The following is a 19,550-nucleotide window of genomic DNA, read 5'->3' as shown; positions in this document are numbered from 1 at the left end:
AATACTAGCATATCAGTTATAGTTATAGCTAAGTATTCCGCGCCAATTAAGACAAAAAAATATTATATATCAAGGGTTGAGTTTGCTACAACTCAAATTCTAAGATAATATTAGAGTTTATGCAGGATCTGTTAAGCCACAAGCTATTAGGTTACCTCTATCAGGCCACTTTAGATCATAAAGTGTGTTAAGAATCTCACATTGTATGAGTTATGGTCTAAATACGTTTATAGGGTGTGTGTGTAGTTCTCACCTAACAAGGCACTGCAAATCACATTTGGAAATTTTAGCTAAGTCCTCTGTCATAATTGATCATTGCAGTGTTTAGCCACATAAATAACATTTTCACTTCAAATCCTTCTAAACTGGAATTGAAGAACAAACACACCATGTATTGTTAATTGTGTTGTTAACAGGAAGATGATTGAACATAAATCGGTACTATCAATGTTGGGTTTTGTTTCAGATGCAAGAGGGGAATCTTTCACGTGTTAAAGTTTCAATGTTACTATTTTGTGCAACTGCAAACACTAGTCTCTCGACTCTCGAGGTAACCGAGAGATCCATTTAAGGGGTCGTTGACCTCTCCAATAAAAGTTTCTCCATACGCATCAGCCAGGATCGGACTCATGCCAAATGGTTAGTATTTTGGTGAAGTTGTATGAATGAATCATCATTAATCTCAATCAAACTTAACAAAACATACTCTTAAATTAAATAATCACACTGAAGAAGTAACACTGAGAATCAAATCAACTATATAGAACACTGTAGTTCAAAAACAACAGCAGAAAAATACAATTATTGTTGGTTATTAAAAGGAATGTAGATGTATAGAACAAGAGAGAACACAGAGTTTTATTTTTGTGGAAGGTTATCTTTTATTGAATTGCTCATCATACATATTTAAAGAGCAATAAGAAGACCAAAGAACATAAAAACTGCTATTCAAAACATAACAGATGCCTATGTAGTTGAACAGCTATTTGACTCTTTATTTCCTAATAATTATGAAAATTAAAACTTGATCTGGAAGCTTCACATGTCATTACAATTAACACTCCTCCTTGACATTGAAGCTGCATATCCCAAGTCTTTTCCTCAAAAACTCAAATCTGCCTGTTGGTAGGGCCTTTGTTAGGATGTCAGCATTTTGATGTTCAGTTCTACAATAAACAAGCTGAACATCTCCATCTTTCTGAACTTCTCTTAGAAAGAAAAATTTGATCTTGAAGTGTTTTGTTCTGCCATGGAACACCGGATCATTAGCAATAGAAATTGCAGCTTGATTGTCCACCAATTTCCAAGTCTGGTTTTTTTCAATCATCTTGAGCTCCTCCTCCATTGCATCTATCCATTTTTTATCATTTGCTGCTTCTGCATATCCAGCAGGTTCCATGATTGCAACATTACACCTTTGATAGATATCAGAAAGTGATCTTGTTCCTCTGACAGGTTCATCATCTATGGCCTCATTCTCCTCCTGAAATTCAATATTCTTGTCGTCTTTCCAATTCCAGCTATCCAACTCCAAGAATTTCACATCCCATGCTTCAAATGGTGTCTTTTTTTGCAAAGCTTTTGTTGGCAGCCTGTTCAGCAAAAAAACTGCAGTATTTGCAGCTTCCGCCCAGAATTTCTTTGGCAGTTCTTTTTCATGAAGCAAGCACCTAGCCATCTCCATAATTGTCCTATTCTTCCTTTCTGCAGTGCCATTTTGTTGAGGTGAATACGGTGCTGTCAACTGGTGTTCTATGCCTGCATCTTCACAAAACTTGTTAAATTGTTCACAGGTATATTCAGTTCCATTGTCAGATCTGATAACCTGCAGTTTGCACTTGCTTTGGGTTTCTATCCAAGCTTTGAACTTCCAAAAGATGTGAGCAACTTCAGATTTAAACTTCATAAAATAAATCCAACACATTCTTGTGTTATCATCAATGAATACAATATAATACTTACTCCCATTCAGTGATGGTGTTCTCATGGGTCCTCCGACATCTGTGTGTATTAATTGCAGCCTTTCTGTAGCCCTCCAAGCCAATTCTTTTGGAAAAGGGAGTCTTGTTTGCTTTCCATATTGGCAGACATCACATGCTGAAAGTTCTTCTTCTAATTCAATGGAATTCTTTGCAAGGTTGTTCTTTTTCAAATACATTAGAGCATTGTGATGGAAATGCCCCAACCTCTTGTGCCAAAGTGTTGTACTGTTGACCTCTTTGTGCACTGCAGCTTGCTGCTTGTTCATAAAATCTAAGGCAAAGCTTTTGCCTTTCATTTGAACATTGAACACCTCTCTACCTTCTGAATCTTTAATCATGCAATTTTTGTCTTCAAACAACACCTTATAACCTTTTTCTAGTAACTGAGGAACACTCAAAAGGTTCTGATTGATTTCAGGGACATACAAAACATCAGAAATTAGTTTCAAACCTGTGTGACCTTCAATTGCCACTGTTCCTCTGCCTTTTACTTCAATATATGCTCCATTTCCAATCTTGACTTTAGAGAAAACAGCTTCATCAAGCTCTCTAAAAAGCTCACGATCATAGGTCATGTGGTTTGTACAACCACTATCAATAAGCCAACTTTCTGTAGAACTATGTGTAGCATAACATGATACTGCAAACAATTGCTCCTCCTGTGATAGATCCTCAGCAACCTTGACTTCTTCTTGCTGTTGTTGTGATTTGCATATCCTTTCCATGTGCCCTAACTGACCGCACCTGTGACACCTTGCATCTGGCCTCCACCAACATTTTTTTGGTAGATGATTAGTTTTTTTGCAGTGAGGACATGGTGGATATATGTTGCTATTTTGATTGTTGTTTTTATTGTGAGTAAGAACTTCAGGTTTGTTGCTGAAACTTTTCCCATTATTGTTGATCTGCAACTTGGCTTGAAATGCATTCTCCATAGATCCCTCTTGCCTCATAAGCCTTCTCTGCTCTTGTGCCTTCAAAGCATGCAAAACTTCTGCCAAAGTTATGTTGGATAGATCCTTTGTGTTCTCCAAAGTTGTTATTGTGGATTCATATTTTTCCGGCACTGTCACAAGAATTTTTTGTACAATTCTTGAGTCTGCAAATTCAGTGCCTAATAATCTCACCTTGTTAGCAATGGCAAGTAGTTTGTCTGAGTACTCTTTGATTGTCTCAGATTCCTTCATCCTTTGCAATTCGAATTCTCGAATCAAATTCAGAACCTGCATGTTCCGTATCCGATCATCTCCTGCATACTCCTCCTTCAGATAGTTCCAGATTTCTCTTGCAGTTTTAAGACTCATGATTCTTGTGAAAATTGTTTTTGAAACTCCAGCAAATAAACAAGATTTTGCCTTTGCCTTTCTGATTTTTTTCTGTCTGTGATTTTTCAACTGGGCCATTGTAGGATTGTCTGGTAGTGGAAGAATTTCAAAATCCTCCTCTACAACTTCCCAGAGATCTAAAGCTTCTAAATAGGTCTCCATTCTTACCGCCCAAAACTCATAGTTTTCTCCATCAAATATAGGAAGCGCAGCCTGTGAAAAACTTGCTTCAGCATCCATGACAAACAGGTCCCGTAAGAAATCTGCTCTGATTGCCAATTTGTTGGTTATTAAAAGGAATGTAGATGTATAGAACAAGAGAGAACACAGAGTTTTATTTTTGTGGAAGGTTATCTTTTATTGAATTGCTCATCATACATATTTAAAGAGCAATAAGAAGACCAAAGAACATAAAAACTGCTATTCAAAACATAACAGATGCCTATGTAGTTGAACAGCTATTTGACTCTTTATTTCCTAATAATTATGAAAATTAAAACTTGATCTGGAAGCTTCACATGTCATTACAATTAACAATTATCAACTAAAATTGTACTAAAACAAATCTAAATAGAAGAAAAATTAGCATCACTACTGAAACTATTGCAATCAAATCCACAACCACACTGTGGAATCTCTAAAAAATTATCAACACTAAATTGAGCAGAAGCAATACCAACAGAGAATTGAAGATCATTACCATGACGAGTAACCTCCACAATTTTAAGCCATAACAATTCAACTTTGACACTAATACCCTTCAACTTAGTAAGTTTACCTTTAGATATAAATCCCTTAATTGTAGATTTGTACTTGAGATCATAGGATTTTATACCAAAGATGCATGTTCCATCAAAATAGACAGTGAATTTTCCTGTGTTTTTGTTTAGTTCATAGCTTGTTGCACCTTGTGGAAGAATACCAACTGGGAAATCATATTGTTGAAGGGCTTCATAGACTGATAAGTTTTGGTTTTGGGTTAATGAGTGTGAAACTGTTAAGTGGATTAAAATAGAAAGAAATATTAGTGAAGACTTCATCATCATCATGAATTTTGCAATTGTTAAGTTTGTTTGATGGTTGATGCTTATAAAACCAAAACATTTACTTATGTCTTTGACTTGTATTTGGATTCGCATGATTTTGTTTTGCATGATGAGAATATTCTAACAATAATATGTGCAACTCGCGGACCACGTGGAATTTTTTTGGACTTGACATTTGTATCTATTGTATTAAGGGTTAATCGGTCTTTTATCCTTTGTAACATTAGCAAATTTTGGTTTATTTCCATTAACATGTTTTTACGATTTCAATATTCTATTATTTATTTTTTTGGTATTCAAGATTCTATTATTTTAGTCTTAGGTAAATATGTGTTTTATGATTGATAGTAAATAATGACATGACAAATTTAGTGATGAGTAAATCGAAATTTGCTAACATTTAAGAGGATAAAATTCTATTTAACCATAAGTCACAAAAACAAAATTATTTAACCAAAACAGTCATAAGGCCGCAACTACGATCGGAAAGGGGCTGAAACCACTTGATATCAGAACTGACCCTCGAATCAGATTTCATTATTCAAATTCATTAATGTATAGTTGTTATTGTTAATAAGAATTTACTATTCTCTATTTAATGTTTTGTAAAACAAAAATGAAAATCACTTTAAAAATACATTTTGGAAAAGTGTTTTTTTTTTAAAGAATTTGTAGGAAACATGTAAGAACTTACAAAAATGTTTTTTCTTCAATAAAATAAACCATAACAAAGAGGCTCTTAAGTAAAATCGTTTCAAAATATGTGATCGAAAGGCATGGCAGATTGTCTCTGATAAGTTTATTTCGGTGCAAAGAAAGAATTGAAAGTTGGTGGCTTATGCAGTATGGCAACAACAGGCACATCTATGGAAGCCCGACGAATGGTTTTGTTTCTGGCAGCGTAAATGTTGAAACTAAGCTATCTCTGCTCATTAAAATGTTGTGGACTTTGTATCCGCAATGAAGACATTCAATTTGCCATGGAAAATTTTGAAACATGTCAAGGTATTAGCCATTGAATTTTTTTTTTTTTTGATCAACAAAATTAAGTATTAGCCATTGAATTAAGTGTTGACAACATTGTTTTTTTGGTGCTTTGATAATTTTAACGATCAGCAGCAGGATCGTTCTAATTTTGGACCTCTATCATTTTAGATTGTGGAGTGCTTTTGTCTTCTTTTTAACACATCTTTTTGTAGAGTTTTTCAAGAGACAAACTATTATAGATATCCAAGCTTTAGCTAAAATGGCTATATATACTGATTATTCTAAAAAAAATTATATTATTCCTAATTGTATTGCTTATATTATTGCTAATGCTGGTGAAATGACAGCTTTTTTATGCTTAAAAAAACAGTCACTAGTTTATCATTGTTCCTACCTCATTTTTTGTAACATGCTGTAGGTGAAACACAGAATATCACATTCACATTAAAATTATTGCATTATGCATAGGCTAAAAAATCAAGAATGGATGATAAAAATGTATCCATAGACTGTAGATTTTTATAATTTATCAGTGGAGAATTATTTGCCTTATAATTAGTATTTTTTAAGTAATAAAAATAATCAAATCAAACCATTCTTTATCACCAGCTTTTCACTCGTTTTAGACGGATTTTTTTTTTGTTTTGAGATCAACCAATTTTCTAATTTAAAACGGACCAGATAGCTGACCAATTCCTGGTCTACTTGTCTGATCAGCTTAATAAGTCCAGTTTGCAGAACACTTGATTGTTATGCATTCTCTCATAAGTGTTGGGTTTAAGTGGTTTCTGCATTTAATTGCTGTCTTTTGTGACCTTTTTTTTTCCTATTAGGTACTGTACTAGACAGGATCTTATAATCCACGTATTATCCTGAGTAGGACCAACCAACTATCATGACAACACAACTGGAAACATCCAAGGACTAATAGAATCGATCAAGGTCTTACAAAGCTCAAAGTGAGAATCAATATATATTCAGTAATCTCGACCGTTGTTGTCATTGGACTAATAAAATCAATCAAGCTCTAAGAAAGTTTACAGCCCTACATTGCGGTATTATAATACAAGAATAAGGTTGATTAACACATACAGAAATGTGAAAGAAATACTTGTGATATTTCAAAAAATCTAAGATGAGTTAGCAGGAATGCGAAACCTAGATCCGTGAAAATTTAATAAACAGAAGCTGCCACTCATTAACCAGAACTATGTTACATATTAAACACGTCCTTTTAGCAAGCAGAAGAAATCTGTTGGGATAGAGTCATATTATTGTTTCAAAACATACTGATGAAGCCATCGTTAGAATCCATAACAGATACAGTAACATATTAACATGATATGAAATAAATAAATCCAATCCAATAAAAATGAACATACGAATTATACATTTCAAACAAATGTTGTAAAATCTAGAAATGCAATTGGAAGACACTGATAGGCAGCCTTAACAAAATAATTTCATCAAGAACTAGCAATGAAATAATTCGGATACAAAATGAAACTAAACACAAAACAAGAAAATTGACAAAGAGGGAGTACCTTACAGACAGATATAAACATAATCAGCTAACATCCCTTAGTCTTTTTATCAATGTATCCAGTGATTTCTTTTTTGGATTCTGCCTGGACCCTCGACTACCAAAGGTTCCAAAGAGTCGATCTGAAGGATCCTTCAACTTTTCTGAAACAATCACCACTTTCTTGTGATCCAAAGCATTGTAACTCCTCTCCCTGATCACTGGATTCAGGAAATTCTCGGGATGATTGCTTACTAGCAAATTAACCATTTGCCTTGACTCAGCAAGTGCCAATTTCAACTGATTAGCATCCCCATCAGATAAATGGGTTCCCTGAGATTCAGCAAAAGATTCTAAGAGCTTGATGTCTGTATCAATTCCAGTTATGGCATTGACACTAAACCTCTTAACAGAATCACTAACTAAAGTCCCAACAATCATCTCCGATATATGAGAAATAACATCCAGTAAAACTCTTTTAAGAACTTGAGTTGGCAATATCTGTGATGCAGTAGTCGAAACCACAGTTTCCAAATACATTATGACCTCATTTACATATTCATTTCCATCTTGAGGCGGATCATCGGTCATCCAATTTACATTCTCAATCAATGTCATAAATCCATCAACTTTGGCTTTGAGCAGCCCTGACAGCGTCTCTTCCGCAGCATCACGGGCTTTCCTCAGAGGAAACTGCCTCCGGCTTCTCTCCACCATTCTCAAAGGAACCCCTGAAAGCTGTGCCGCGTGGCGAAAGAAAAAATCACACGCACGCTCCATAACAGCCATATTTGCTGCCATTTGCATTGCCTGGGAGACACCACTAACCGAGGTATTAATAAGCTTTAACAAAGATTCATCTAAAACCTCACTCAAAAGCTTATCTAAATATTTCTTAACAACATCATAGAACTCAAGCTGCCCACCATATGACATGAAACTAACAGAATCCTCAATAAATGACCGCACAATACGACAACAATCAGGCACCGTGGACGAAAACGGTGCCACGTAAGGAAAAGCAGGTATAATATCCGTTGTCTGAATCTGAAAAGAAAGCACATTCATAGAATACTCATACTCTTTCTTCATATACATCTGCTCAAATTTATCACCACCTATAGCCTCAGCTATCTGCTTCCTACAATCTGACAAGAGCAATTCATGATACTTATCCCTATGTTTGCTTAAAACATCAAGCAAGGCATCTATCGGGTAACCAAATCTACGCAATGTTACTCCTAATAAACTCACATAATCCTTAATCAACAAAAGATGATTAGCAGTTTGCATTCTAGAAAATTGATCCTCCAACACAGAACACATTTTGCTAACAGCAATTTCCCATAAATTCTCAACTTCCATTTTCGATATCAAACCACCACCGGTTCTCAACACACGATCCTCCACCACAAAAAAACCTGCAATCTGTGCAAAGAACGTTTGATGAGATTCAAGAAAAGGCGTCATAGACGATACCTGGAAATCCGAAGTCAACTGAAGTTTCCTATTCTCAAAATAATATTGCTTAAATCCATCCTCTAATCCTAACGTTTGGTGAATATGGTAAGCTCTATACAACGGAGTCAAATCAAATCCCAAACCTCCACCACCACCACCATTACTGTTACCGTCATCTCCGATCCCAGCAACGATTCCATCTTCATCTTCTTCCTCCAAAGCATAAATACAATCCCTAACACTGAGTCTACTCTGTTCCTCCGCTTGACGCTGTTTGATTCTAAGATCTTCTTCTCTCTGTCTCGCTGATGAAGCTTGACCAATTGCCAATTGACCTAAATTACGACTCACAACACGGATCTTAACTAACCAATCACCGAACTCTTTGTTCACTTTTCTCTCTATGTAAGAACGAATCTCTGGAATCTTCTTCTCAAGAATCTTCTTCAACTTCGACGACTGCGTTTTATCCAAGTAATTTCTCTCGATTGCATCAACACACTTCAACGCCATGTAGAATTTGTCCTCGGAGAGATAACTGTTAGCGCGTGAACAAACTTCCATTAACTGAACACACGCTTCAACTGAATCGATTGCGAGATTAACGTTTTTCGAAACGTTTCGTGCTTCGACGAAGGAATCGAGAGAGGTGAGAAGCGGACGAGCAACGGACTGGAGTTTTGAATTTGAATCGGAGAGTGATGACTTGAGAGATTCAACGTCGGAGAGAAGCGATCGGAGATCATCGACGGCGAGGATGAAGTCTTGGTAGTGTGCTTTACAGACTTCTTCGATCTCCGATTCTTTGGAGCGAGCGAAGTGTTTGAGGTGATGTTGGAGAGTTTCTGGTTTGCCGGAAGCGAAAGCTTTGCGGACGAAGGAGCCTAAGTCTTCGTTGTTGCATATAGCGGATGATAGAAGAAGCTGGTCGAGTTTGTCTCCGGAGTCATCGCCGTTTGCCTGAGTAACTTTCCGGCGCGGAAGTTTCGAAGGGTTCATCGTCGGAGTAGCCGTGGCAGGTGGAGGAAATTTAGGGATTTATATGAGAAATCTAATTGAGTTGAATTGAATTGAATTGCCGTACAAGTAATTTTCGGACACATCATAAGGGAGAAGAGAGAAATGTTGTTATTTTTTAAAAGTACAATAATACCCCTATGTTAAATAATATTTCCATCAAAATTAATTTAACTCTTATTTAAATTCAGTTAATTAATTAATTTAACCACTTGTTTTAATTTAATTAAATTATTGTGAGATTACTATTATTTTAGCACTTTATTATTAATTAATAAAAGAAAATATCATACCCCCATTCAGACTTGAAGAGAAAAGAAATACCAAAAGATTAGTAAATTTTTGTTACCATTAAGACTTTGAATTTTTCTTTTTATCACATTCAGACTTTGATGACCTTTACTAATTTGGAGGATTAATTAAATAGGGAGAAATTCTACTATAGGCTATGGATTGGTGACTCTCATTGAAGCGGTTACTTATCTATGAGAAAATAAAGGGTATTTACTGTATAACATAATGTGAGCCATTTCTTTGCTATTTCTCCGCATATATGTGAAGAATTGAACAGTTGTGGGACCCAAACACACCGTTAGGGAACTAAGCAGGGATGGATCCAAACATGAAAATTTGGTGTGGCTAAAATCTTAAAGAATGTGTAATAAAAAAATATAAAAATAAAGAAACAATGAGCATGAAAAAGATAATGTATTAATTAAGGCATAAGGTTCTTGATACACCCGTTCAAACTAATAGCAGAGAGAAAGACACCTTTAAACTATAAAGGCCACTAAAACAAGCAAAATTGGACTCCTATATCATAATAATATAACATCATCTCATTCCATTTCCAACATAATCAACATAGAACCAGCAAGCTTTAACAACCACGCCAATCAAGCAAACCATGTTGAAACACAATACATTTACAATGAAAATCGTCTACCATCCATTTTGTTGAGAATGAGCTAAATGACATCATTGTCAATTGTTGCAAGAACACCGCTTTCTATAAGAGTTACAAGACGGTTGTTTAATCGTTGATCACTCATTTTGTTACATAGCAGACTCTTTACTAAATTCATAAGGATAGAATAACTACATATTTATTGTGTTTAATTTAAAAATAATAATAAATTGGAGCAGCAAAATGATAAGTATAAACACAATGCATGTTTTGAGGGAGTATGGTTACAAGATATGTACATCAAAAACACAAAAAACTAGCAAAAAACACAAGAACAAGCATACATCAGAAACATAAAACAAAAACAACAGCATCAAAGACAGAAACTGAAGCGCACGACACAGAATTCAGAACCCCAACCTTGTTACTAAAATCTCTATTTAATGACGTGTCAACTCGTGAATGGAAAAAAAATTGTGCACGGACTAATGCGCCCCATGCCTAAACAACATAATCAAATAGAACTTCTACTTCTAAAAAGAGCCCCACACATTTATAAGTCAAAACAACCAATATTTGTTATTTTCTTACAAGCAACGTCTAATTGTATGTAATTCCTCCTACACTATGATGAAAATATGACAACTTCTCACTAAACTATTTTGAAATACTCTAAAATGAGTGTAATGACCCAGAATCATCAACATACATTACATGAAATAAAAAATACATATTTATATAGTATCATTATTTATTTGAATGTTCGGAATTTGAATCTCAATTCCAATATCGGCATGTTTTATTTTACAATGAACAATTTTATTTTTTTGTTTAATTATAATTGAACAAGTCTTGAGTAAAACGTCCGTAAAAAAAAAAAGTCTTAAGTAATCCGGGTCGTTTTATAATATTATACACAAAACGGGTCATGATTGCGATCCAAGATGACTCGGGTTCTCAATGGTAGCAAAGAAATCCAAATAAATAAACCCATTTAACCCTAAACAAAACCCTAGCCCCCTTTCACTCCTTCGGCAGCAGCAACAAGCTCCATCCACCATGGTATGTTCATCAATCAATCATCTCCAACGCCACCACGATTTCTTCCAACTCCTTCATCTCTAAATCTCACTTCGTTTTTCTATCGCATTTCAGGGTATCGATTTGAAGGCAGGAGGTAAGTCCAAGAAGACCAAACGAAACGCACCCAAATCCAATGATATCTACCTCAAGCTTCTCGTTAAGGTACCATTTTTTATACTCTTATTATTTTTATTATTATTACATTCGTTATTGTGATTTTGAATAATGGATTTGTATTTGAATCGATTTCGTTGTTTGATTTGTATTTTCAGCTTTACCGTTTCCTTGTTCGGAGGACTGAGAGTAGTTTCAATAAGGTTATCCTCAAGCGTCTTTTCATGAGCAAAGTGAACAAGCCACCACTATCACTTTCTAGGTTGATTCGTTACACCAAGGGAAAGGTATATTAATTCTTAGGCCCTGTTTGGATTAATAGCTTAATTATGTGTATATCATTTTAGTGTTTATGTAAAAGCTATTTCTTAGCAAACGATAAAATAAAGTTAATTTTTTGTAAGTAATAATTGATATTTCTGAAGATAAGATGCAAGTGCATTATAGACATAGGATCCGTTTGGATCGACTTAATTTTGAGCTTATGCAAATAAATAAGCTTTTATGTACTATTTATAAGCTTGTGAAATTAGTTTATGAAAAAGCAGCTTATGAAGATATAATTTTCGTTAGTGAGAACTTATGAATTAAAATAAAAGCTTATTTATTGTATAAGCTGTTTGGGATAAGCTAAAAAAATAAGCCAATCTAACGGGGCCATGTTATAAGCTGTTTTAATAAGTTATTCAAATGATATAATCCAAACAATGCCCTTAACAATTGACATGATATTTGAAGTTTGAAATTAGTTTTAGAAATAATCATAATTGTATGTTTACTGAGTGTTTTCTTTTTGTTGCAATAGGAGGGTAAGATTGCTGTAGTTGTTGGTGCGGTGACAGATGACATTAGGGTTTATGAAGTACCTGCAATAAAGGTAACTGCTCTAAGGTTCACAGAAACTGCCAGAGCAAGAATTGAGAAGGCTGGTGGGGAGTGTCTCACCTTTGATCAGCTGGCTCTTAGAGCTCCTTTAGGCCAGAACACGGTATGTGTTTTAATTTTAATGCTACTAGTTTCTGTTTATTGCAATTCTCGGTGATATTCTTTTGTCAAAATTGTGGTAGTTTTTTTAGTTGGTTTATTGACTTAAGCTCATGTGAGCAAACTTTATAAATTTATACAAGTTTTTGCCACCAAACTTCATATATTAGTACATTTATTACTTGTTTTGATGCATAGCCCCATTTTTGCAATTGTCTTTTCATGTCTGAACATGTAGTAAATTTGTGTTTTCTTATATCCTCCAAGTAGTGTGTTTTTAACAGACCACGTATCTAAAATCATGTTTTCACTGCTTTCTATTGTATTGTCATCTCTATGAAAATGAGTAGAATGATGAATGTGAGGTTATCTAGAGTTTTTTTTACTTTGTTAAAAGTATGTTCGTGTGTTGGACAATGATGATGTTTCCTGTTCTTTTATATTTTCACCTTATAATTGTTGTTTTTTGAGTTTGAAACTTGCATTACTATTTGTCCTGACACTCCCATACCAATCTAACAAAGTAAATTTAGATTGAATTGGTTTAATATCCGTGTCTAACTTGCATTATTAAATAATACTTGTTTATCCACTTCTAGCCCAATATATTGTGATTAATTTTTGTAATTGTTTCTTTTTTGTTCATAGTTTTCATGCCCGCCCTTTTATTACAATTGAAGGAGGGGAAAATTATATTTGTGGTTCTTTATTCACTGCTGTTTGAAAATTTGAAGGCATGCACGTTAACTCTTTCGTGAATGAATGTTTCAGGTTCTTCTTAGAGGTCCCAAAAATGCCCGTGAGGCTGTCAAGCACTTTGGAAGAGCTCCTGGTGTGCCCCACAGCCACACCAAGCCCTATGTCCGTAGTAGGGGACGCAAGTTTGAAAAGGCCAGAGGAAAGAGGAAGAGCAGAGGCTTTAGAGTTTAAGTTTTGGAAGTTTTGGAGCTCAAGCATGAAAGACCTTTCCTTTTATATCATTATTGTTATGTAGTGTTTTATCTTTCTTTGGTGTTATTTGTTTTGTTTTTTGTTTTTCTTTTTCCCCAAGGGGAAAAAAGAATGAACTGGCCTCCAAACAATTTTGTTTAAGCACAAACTCTCTTCCAAACTTTTTTAGAGAATTAATGAGCATTATTATTCTGCAATTTTGCTTTGTGTGTGGTTCATGGTACTTTGTTGAAAGGTGACGATAGATGGATTTGAGGGAGGGTTTGGTTTGTGTTTTTGGGCGGGATCTTTCTGTGATGCTAAACAAAATTTAACTGATGGAGGGTTTGGTTTATGTGTTTGGGTGTGATCTTTCCGCGACCTACTCTTGTTCTTGAGTGAGGTGGTGATTTGTTTGGAGTTTATAGGGTTTGGGATATCTCCTATCAAGCTGATTACATAATGTTTGTTCTCATTCTTTGTATTAGTCTGTGGATTTGTTAACAATTTTGCTTTTATCATGACGGTCAGTAAACTTGAAATAATTGACCATGAGAGTTCAATCAAATACCAAATCTCTGTAAATTACAATAGGAAGGGGTGTGGTTACATTGTCATTCCCGTGATACAGGCCTAAACTACTGTGCTAGAGTTTTCATCTTTTGTCAAAATGAATATACGTGTTCTAAGCCTAAACTACTTTGCAACTTACCAAAGCCCGCTAAAGCATTGAATTGAACTATATTTTAAACCAAACCATATACTAGTATATAGAGTAATTTTTGCACTAAATCACTTTACAAAAACAATTTTTTAACCGAGTCTCTATGCGCCAATGTCTTTGATGGCGACTCAACTCTGACGCCTATGATAAACAGTTTCACAATTGTGGTCAATACGTTGCCGAATGCATCTTTGATTATAAATTAATCATCTTCCTCGATTTTCACAAGATCGCCGCCACCAGTAGTGAGCCCAAAGACAGGCCACACTTCACTCCTCAATTTTCATTCTCAACAGCTACCTCTTGTTGTTTAACATTCACATGCATTTAACTCACATGGGTCAATTTACAGAGTACACACTCAAGAACTTACCTACGTATAAGTTTATGCAATGGTATTCCTCTCAATTTCCACCGTCGCCAATTTCACTTGTCACATAATTTCGTAATCAAACTTGTTGATAAGAATGGTGAGGCTCTATCAATTCAATGACATCAATCCATCAAGGATATTACTATTCATGCGGCTTGAGCTAACTCTTGTATACATTTTGTTTTGGTTTGGCTTATGGACCATACACACCCCTAGCAGCCAGCGCCAAGGCACAAGGAATGCAAGTTAGCTATAGATTAAGTTAAAAGGGTTAAGACAAGTTTGTTTCTTGTCTATATTCAAGCAAATTAAGCAAGACATAAATACTAGTAATTGCGCTAGACACTAGAAAATGTGCAAACTTGGCACTCTTGCAAGCGTGTGGGACAGTGCAATCCAAAATATGAATTATAAATATCTTTTACACAACATTCACGTGAAGAACGAAGCCGATTAAAATTTCTTGATGAAGTCGTATATGTGTGCGCTGATCTCTTCTGGTCTTTCCTGATTTATAAAGTGAGCTACTCCTTCCATGACAACCATCTCTTGCAAGTATGGTACCTGTCTCTTAAAACCACCATTATGTATATACTCCTTAACGCCTGGTGTGTTATATGTAAGGTCCTGGTCTCCCACAATAAACTTCACCGGTACTTTGATCTGTTCCCCGGTCCATGGTGCCATCAATTCCCAGGTTCTGCACAAAAAACAAAATTTACCCGAATGGACATTTAATAGTAATCTCCTCTTTGCAAATGATAAAGTTTCTACTTTGAACTTCTTTTATTGACACATGGTTAAAGCAGCACAAGTCTAGTTCAATCATTTTTTCAAATGTAACGTACAGAAGCTACTTTGTTACAGTTTGGCAATTGTATATGAAATAAAGTTGGAAAATGTTCCTAGTTTCAAACACAAATAGAGGGTGCATTACAATATGTATAGTTATGTTTACGAAAATGAATGAGATGAAACTTACAGGTCCAGAGCGCGATAGTAATTTAGCCCACCAGTAAAACCTTTCTGTTCAAATTTGGTAGCATAATAATTGACATCTTCTTCAGACAGCCATTTAGGTAAAGTAATAGGAGTGTTAGGGGAACCTCCAAACCCTATCTCCTTTGGCACACACAGTGGACGTGAATCACGCAGCGTAAGAAATGATTTTATTATTCTGGCAGCACCAGCACGGGCGAACTCTTCTTCAGCCTCCCCAGGTTTCTGCATGACAGCCAAATAGCATAGCACTTGATATTAACTTTATACATATATATCTTTGAAATATAAAATTAATGAATATACATGAAACTTGTGAACATTGAACTGGATAGCTACTGTTCATGAAAACAAGAAATTGATTCAGAAGCATGTTATTAGGGAGCAACAAAGATGTGAAGTTGAAAGGCTCTGCATACACGTGCGCGCGTGCACACACAATGTTATGAAACACCGAATAATGAACAGAAAGGCTGCATACACCTAATATTAATTAACATTGTTGTCTGAACACTAATGGTGAAGAATTATTGGAACTTTTATGAAACACCGATAAATGAAGACATAAGAACTAGGACAACAATAGCATCTCTAGATTTTTTCAGCCATATGAACCGGAGCAACCTTAATAGTTATAGATTTTTTTTTTTTGCAATCATTTACTTGCTTTATATGTCACAAAAAAAACTCTGTTTTGTAAAATCTTACAAGAGTAGTATAAATAGTGTTCATCACAAAGTGTCTGGACATCATGTAATAACAAGTTTCCAGGAGCAAATAGAGAGTTCTCTCTCTCTATCTTTCCTTCTGTCCATGAGCCAAATGATCTCAAAAGGATCGTAAGATAAATTTAGGCCATCGGGAGCAATAAATGATAACAGAACCCCATGTCTTGAGTACATATTTCCAATGTATCATTCCTTTGGAGTAAGACTGACTATTCTTCAAATCCAAATTCAGATGAACCAAAAATATGACAACTACATATTTCGCTTTCACCTATGGAACTCAACCAATGTTTTTATGTTGCTTTTCTTGAATGACAAATGTCAGTATAATTATAATTTATGTTGGAAATGAAGATCAAACGTTCTTGTTCCTTATCACACTCTACTCCTTAACTCTTACTCCAACCACCAAACCAAATTCATATATCAAAAGAAATCAAACCAAAAATGATCTTGCATAAAGTGATGCAATGCAATGTCTACAACAAACATGAAATTTTGAGATTTGAGCAGTAACACAGTTAAAGAAATATCAAAATAAACAAATGCATATTGAGAACAGCTAAAGGCAAAGCAATTGGCATCAATAGCCATTAGCCAGAATTTATACCTTTATCAAACGCAACTCTACAAAATCAGCTTCTAAGGTGAGAAATAGATGAATCCAACAACAAGTCAAGCAGTATCACTACGACACTCGGTACAAGTTTCACGCAGACCTAATGACCCAACAAGTCTAAGATGAACTCAAACATCATCTTAAAATATGGATTTGAATATTTGATATAAATAAACCTCACAAAACCAATAGGAACTTAAAGCCAGACAAATTCATATTTTTTGCGTTAACCCTCCGGTTCCTAGGGTAGGGTTCGCCCCTAGTATTCCAGAGTTCAGACGCGAGGTAAATAAAGTCTAACCATGAATTGTTCCACCCAAGAATCGAACTCGGATTCTCCTGAACCATTCGTCCATTGGTGGAACTCATTAACCACCGGAGTCCAATGTATTGGTTAAAGCAAACAATTCTATAGTCAACATAATCCTAAATTACATGACACTAATACTATTCTTCCATTTCAATGAGTAATTGCTACCCTAGTTGATTACTAATTTGATTAGCAACCTAAATAATCAGCATATAGTAATTAAAAGTAGGAGAAAGTAATTTACCTGAAATCTGCACATATAATAATCATCACCAATCATAGCCCTCATAGTTTGAACAGGTTTTCTACTAGGGTTTCTAGACCGATAAACAACACTCATATTAACCAAAGCTTTAACACGATCAGGTTTCAACAAACAAAAATACCAAGCCATAGCAGCACCCCAATCATGCCCAACCAAAAAAACTCGATCCACACCAAGAGCATCGAGAAGTCCGACGAGGTCACCGACGATATGGAGGGGGGTGTAAGAAGACGCAGAAGAAGGTGCATCGGTGTCACCATAACCACGAAGGTCAGGTGCGATGGCGCGATAACCGAGAGAGGATAAGGAAAGAAGCTGGTGGCGCCATGAATACCAAAGCTCAGGGAAGCCGTGGAGGAAGAGGATTACTGGACCTGAACCGATTGATGCCACGTGCATTTTTATTCCGTTTGTGTGAACCGTTGTGTGCTCTATTTTTTCCATTTTTTTTTTCTGAAATGAAACTCGTTATGTAGTTTTAAGCTTTTAGTTCTATATCTATTATAGTTCAGCGCTTCTGAATTTCTTAGAAGAAGAAGAAGAAGAAACAGATGAAGTGAGTTTGTGTGTGCGCGTGTGTTTCTTTGACTTTAATTGGTGCGAGTCCCTGACTCGTGTTCAAGACCATTTTTTTTAGTTTAAAGATTATATCTACCGCCGACGGTGTGAATTAATTTTACATCGACAACAAATAAGAATAAAATATTTTTCAACATCATATTAAGAGTGAGATGTTTTAGTGAGTGATGTGTGATGAAAAACATGATTAATATTAATTGATACTATTTTTTTTTTCCTTCTCTTTTCTAACTACTCGTTAGTCGTTAACAAATACCCTTTTCTTTAACTACACCTCTTTGATTCAATTTTAGTCCATTTTAAATGTAGGTTGTTATCTTATTAGTCATTGATTCATACAAAAACTCAAATAAATCTACTAATTTTCAATTTGTTAGTCATTTAGTCTCTGATGTTAAATAGACACGTTAACTCGGTTAAAAATGATGACGTGACTATCGACAAGGATACATAGACGATATAGAAGACTAACATATGGATTTCTTTTATTTTTTTTCCATCTTTTTTTTTTAAAATTCTATGTGAGTTTTAACCTCTTATTGTGTGTGTGTTTCTTTGATTTTAAATGAGTTGAGACAACTTATTCCGAAATAGTAATTAACTACATGCTAAATTACTTATCCCAGTTTTTTGGGAAGCATCGTTGCTCGTTTGGGTCTTGCATTTACTTCATCAATTCTTGGGCCTTAAAGACATCTTCGTTAATCAGTTTGGTCCTTTCCGTCCATTTTTTCGAGGACCAAACTGATTAACGGAGATGTTTTTAAGGGACATATTCAGACTTTTTTTTCTTTAAGGTACCTATTCGGTCATTTTTTTCTTTAAGGGACCAATGTGAAACCAAAAATATCTTTAATGAGTCATTTTACTAATTAAGCCCTAAAATTTGATAAAGACAAATACCTTTTTAAAATATTCATGAAATTAAAAACTTATTTGAAAGTGTCCTATAAAATTAGAAACCAATTTAATGATATACGCCTATATTCTCTATGCAAGCAATATGTGAAACCCACTCAATCTAGCTTTTCGTTATTTTCCCTTTTATAGTATTTAAGAATTAAGATTGATATATCAAACAACTTGTGTTGAGCTTTTGAGTGTAACCAAAAAAAGCACTTGTGGAGCAGGGACAAGTGCCCTGTCACAACATACCATCAAGTCACTCAACTGGAGCAAGACGCCGTTTTTGTATGTATGCAGAAAGAGGTACACATGACAAGGATTAGCACAACCGATCGATATTTAGTTTAATTGAAAATAGGATGCTGCTGCATTATTGTTAACTTTGAAATGAAGAGTTAAGTTAGTAGTTCTACATTACTAATTAAAGCTGACCAGAGTTTCACATTGATAAGGTTTCCAGAGTTGGATATAGAGTAGTAAGTTTTGAAGAAAATTTTATAAAAATATGTAAAGTTAATGCATTGAAAATTGAAATATTTAACTTTTAAATAAATAGTTTATTTAATCGTTAGCAAAGCTCTATGATCAAATGTAAGTCATAATTCAAGATGCAAGTCTATTATTTTTTTACTATCAGTATCCGATCCACTAGACCGTATAATCTGATTCGAGAGTCAGTTCTGACATTA

The 19,550-nt window shown here is 34.9% G+C and overlaps 4 protein-coding genes across 4 annotated transcripts; 1 reads left to right on the top strand and 3 right to left on the bottom strand.

Annotated features, from left to right (window-relative positions):
• Positions 1 to 682: 682 nt before the first annotated feature.
• On the bottom strand, positions 683 to 4,434 carry LOC123891163 (uncharacterized protein At5g01610-like). The gene is made up of 2 exons (XM_045941003.1): positions 3,849 to 4,434; positions 683 to 805 (listed from the first exon to the last, which is right to left on the bottom strand). The coding sequence occupies exon 1, from the start codon at positions 4,354 to 4,356 to the stop codon at positions 3,874 to 3,876; it is 483 nt and encodes a 160-aa protein (XP_045796959.1). The 5' UTR covers positions 4,357 to 4,434; the 3' UTR covers positions 683 to 805; positions 3,849 to 3,873.
• Positions 4,435 to 6,686: 2,252 nt separating this feature from the next.
• Positions 6,687 to 9,447, bottom strand: LOC123891162 (exocyst complex component SEC15B). The gene has a single exon (XM_045941002.1). The coding sequence runs from the start codon at positions 9,320 to 9,322 to the stop codon at positions 6,908 to 6,910; it is 2,415 nt and encodes an 804-aa protein (XP_045796958.1). The 5' UTR covers positions 9,323 to 9,447; the 3' UTR covers positions 6,687 to 6,907.
• Positions 9,448 to 11,166: 1,719 nt separating this feature from the next.
• LOC123891161 (60S ribosomal protein L18) lies at positions 11,167 to 13,576 on the top strand. Its single transcript, XM_045941001.1, has 5 exons — positions 11,167 to 11,309; positions 11,403 to 11,492; positions 11,603 to 11,731; positions 12,250 to 12,432; positions 13,200 to 13,576. The coding sequence occupies exons 1-5, from the start codon at positions 11,307 to 11,309 to the stop codon at positions 13,356 to 13,358; spliced, it is 564 nt and encodes a 187-aa protein (XP_045796957.1). The 5' UTR covers positions 11,167 to 11,306; the 3' UTR covers positions 13,359 to 13,576.
• Positions 13,577 to 14,692: 1,116 nt separating this feature from the next.
• LOC123891160 (epoxide hydrolase A) lies at positions 14,693 to 17,996 on the bottom strand. The gene is made up of 3 exons (XM_045941000.1): positions 17,356 to 17,996; positions 15,438 to 15,679; positions 14,693 to 15,155 (listed from the first exon to the last, which is right to left on the bottom strand). Exons 1-3 carry the CDS (start codon positions 17,818 to 17,820, stop codon positions 14,909 to 14,911), a joined length of 954 nt encoding a protein of 317 aa, XP_045796956.1. The 5' UTR covers positions 17,821 to 17,996; the 3' UTR covers positions 14,693 to 14,908.
• Between the last annotated feature and the right edge of the window lie 1,554 nt (positions 17,997 to 19,550).

This window comes from Trifolium pratense, linkage group LG6 (assembly GCF_020283565.1).
Source record: "Trifolium pratense cultivar HEN17-A07 linkage group LG6, ARS_RC_1.1, whole genome shotgun sequence".
NCBI classification, from domain to species: Eukaryota; Viridiplantae; Streptophyta; class Magnoliopsida; order Fabales; family Fabaceae; genus Trifolium; species Trifolium pratense.
This window is presented reverse-complemented; position numbering and strand designations above follow the sequence as displayed.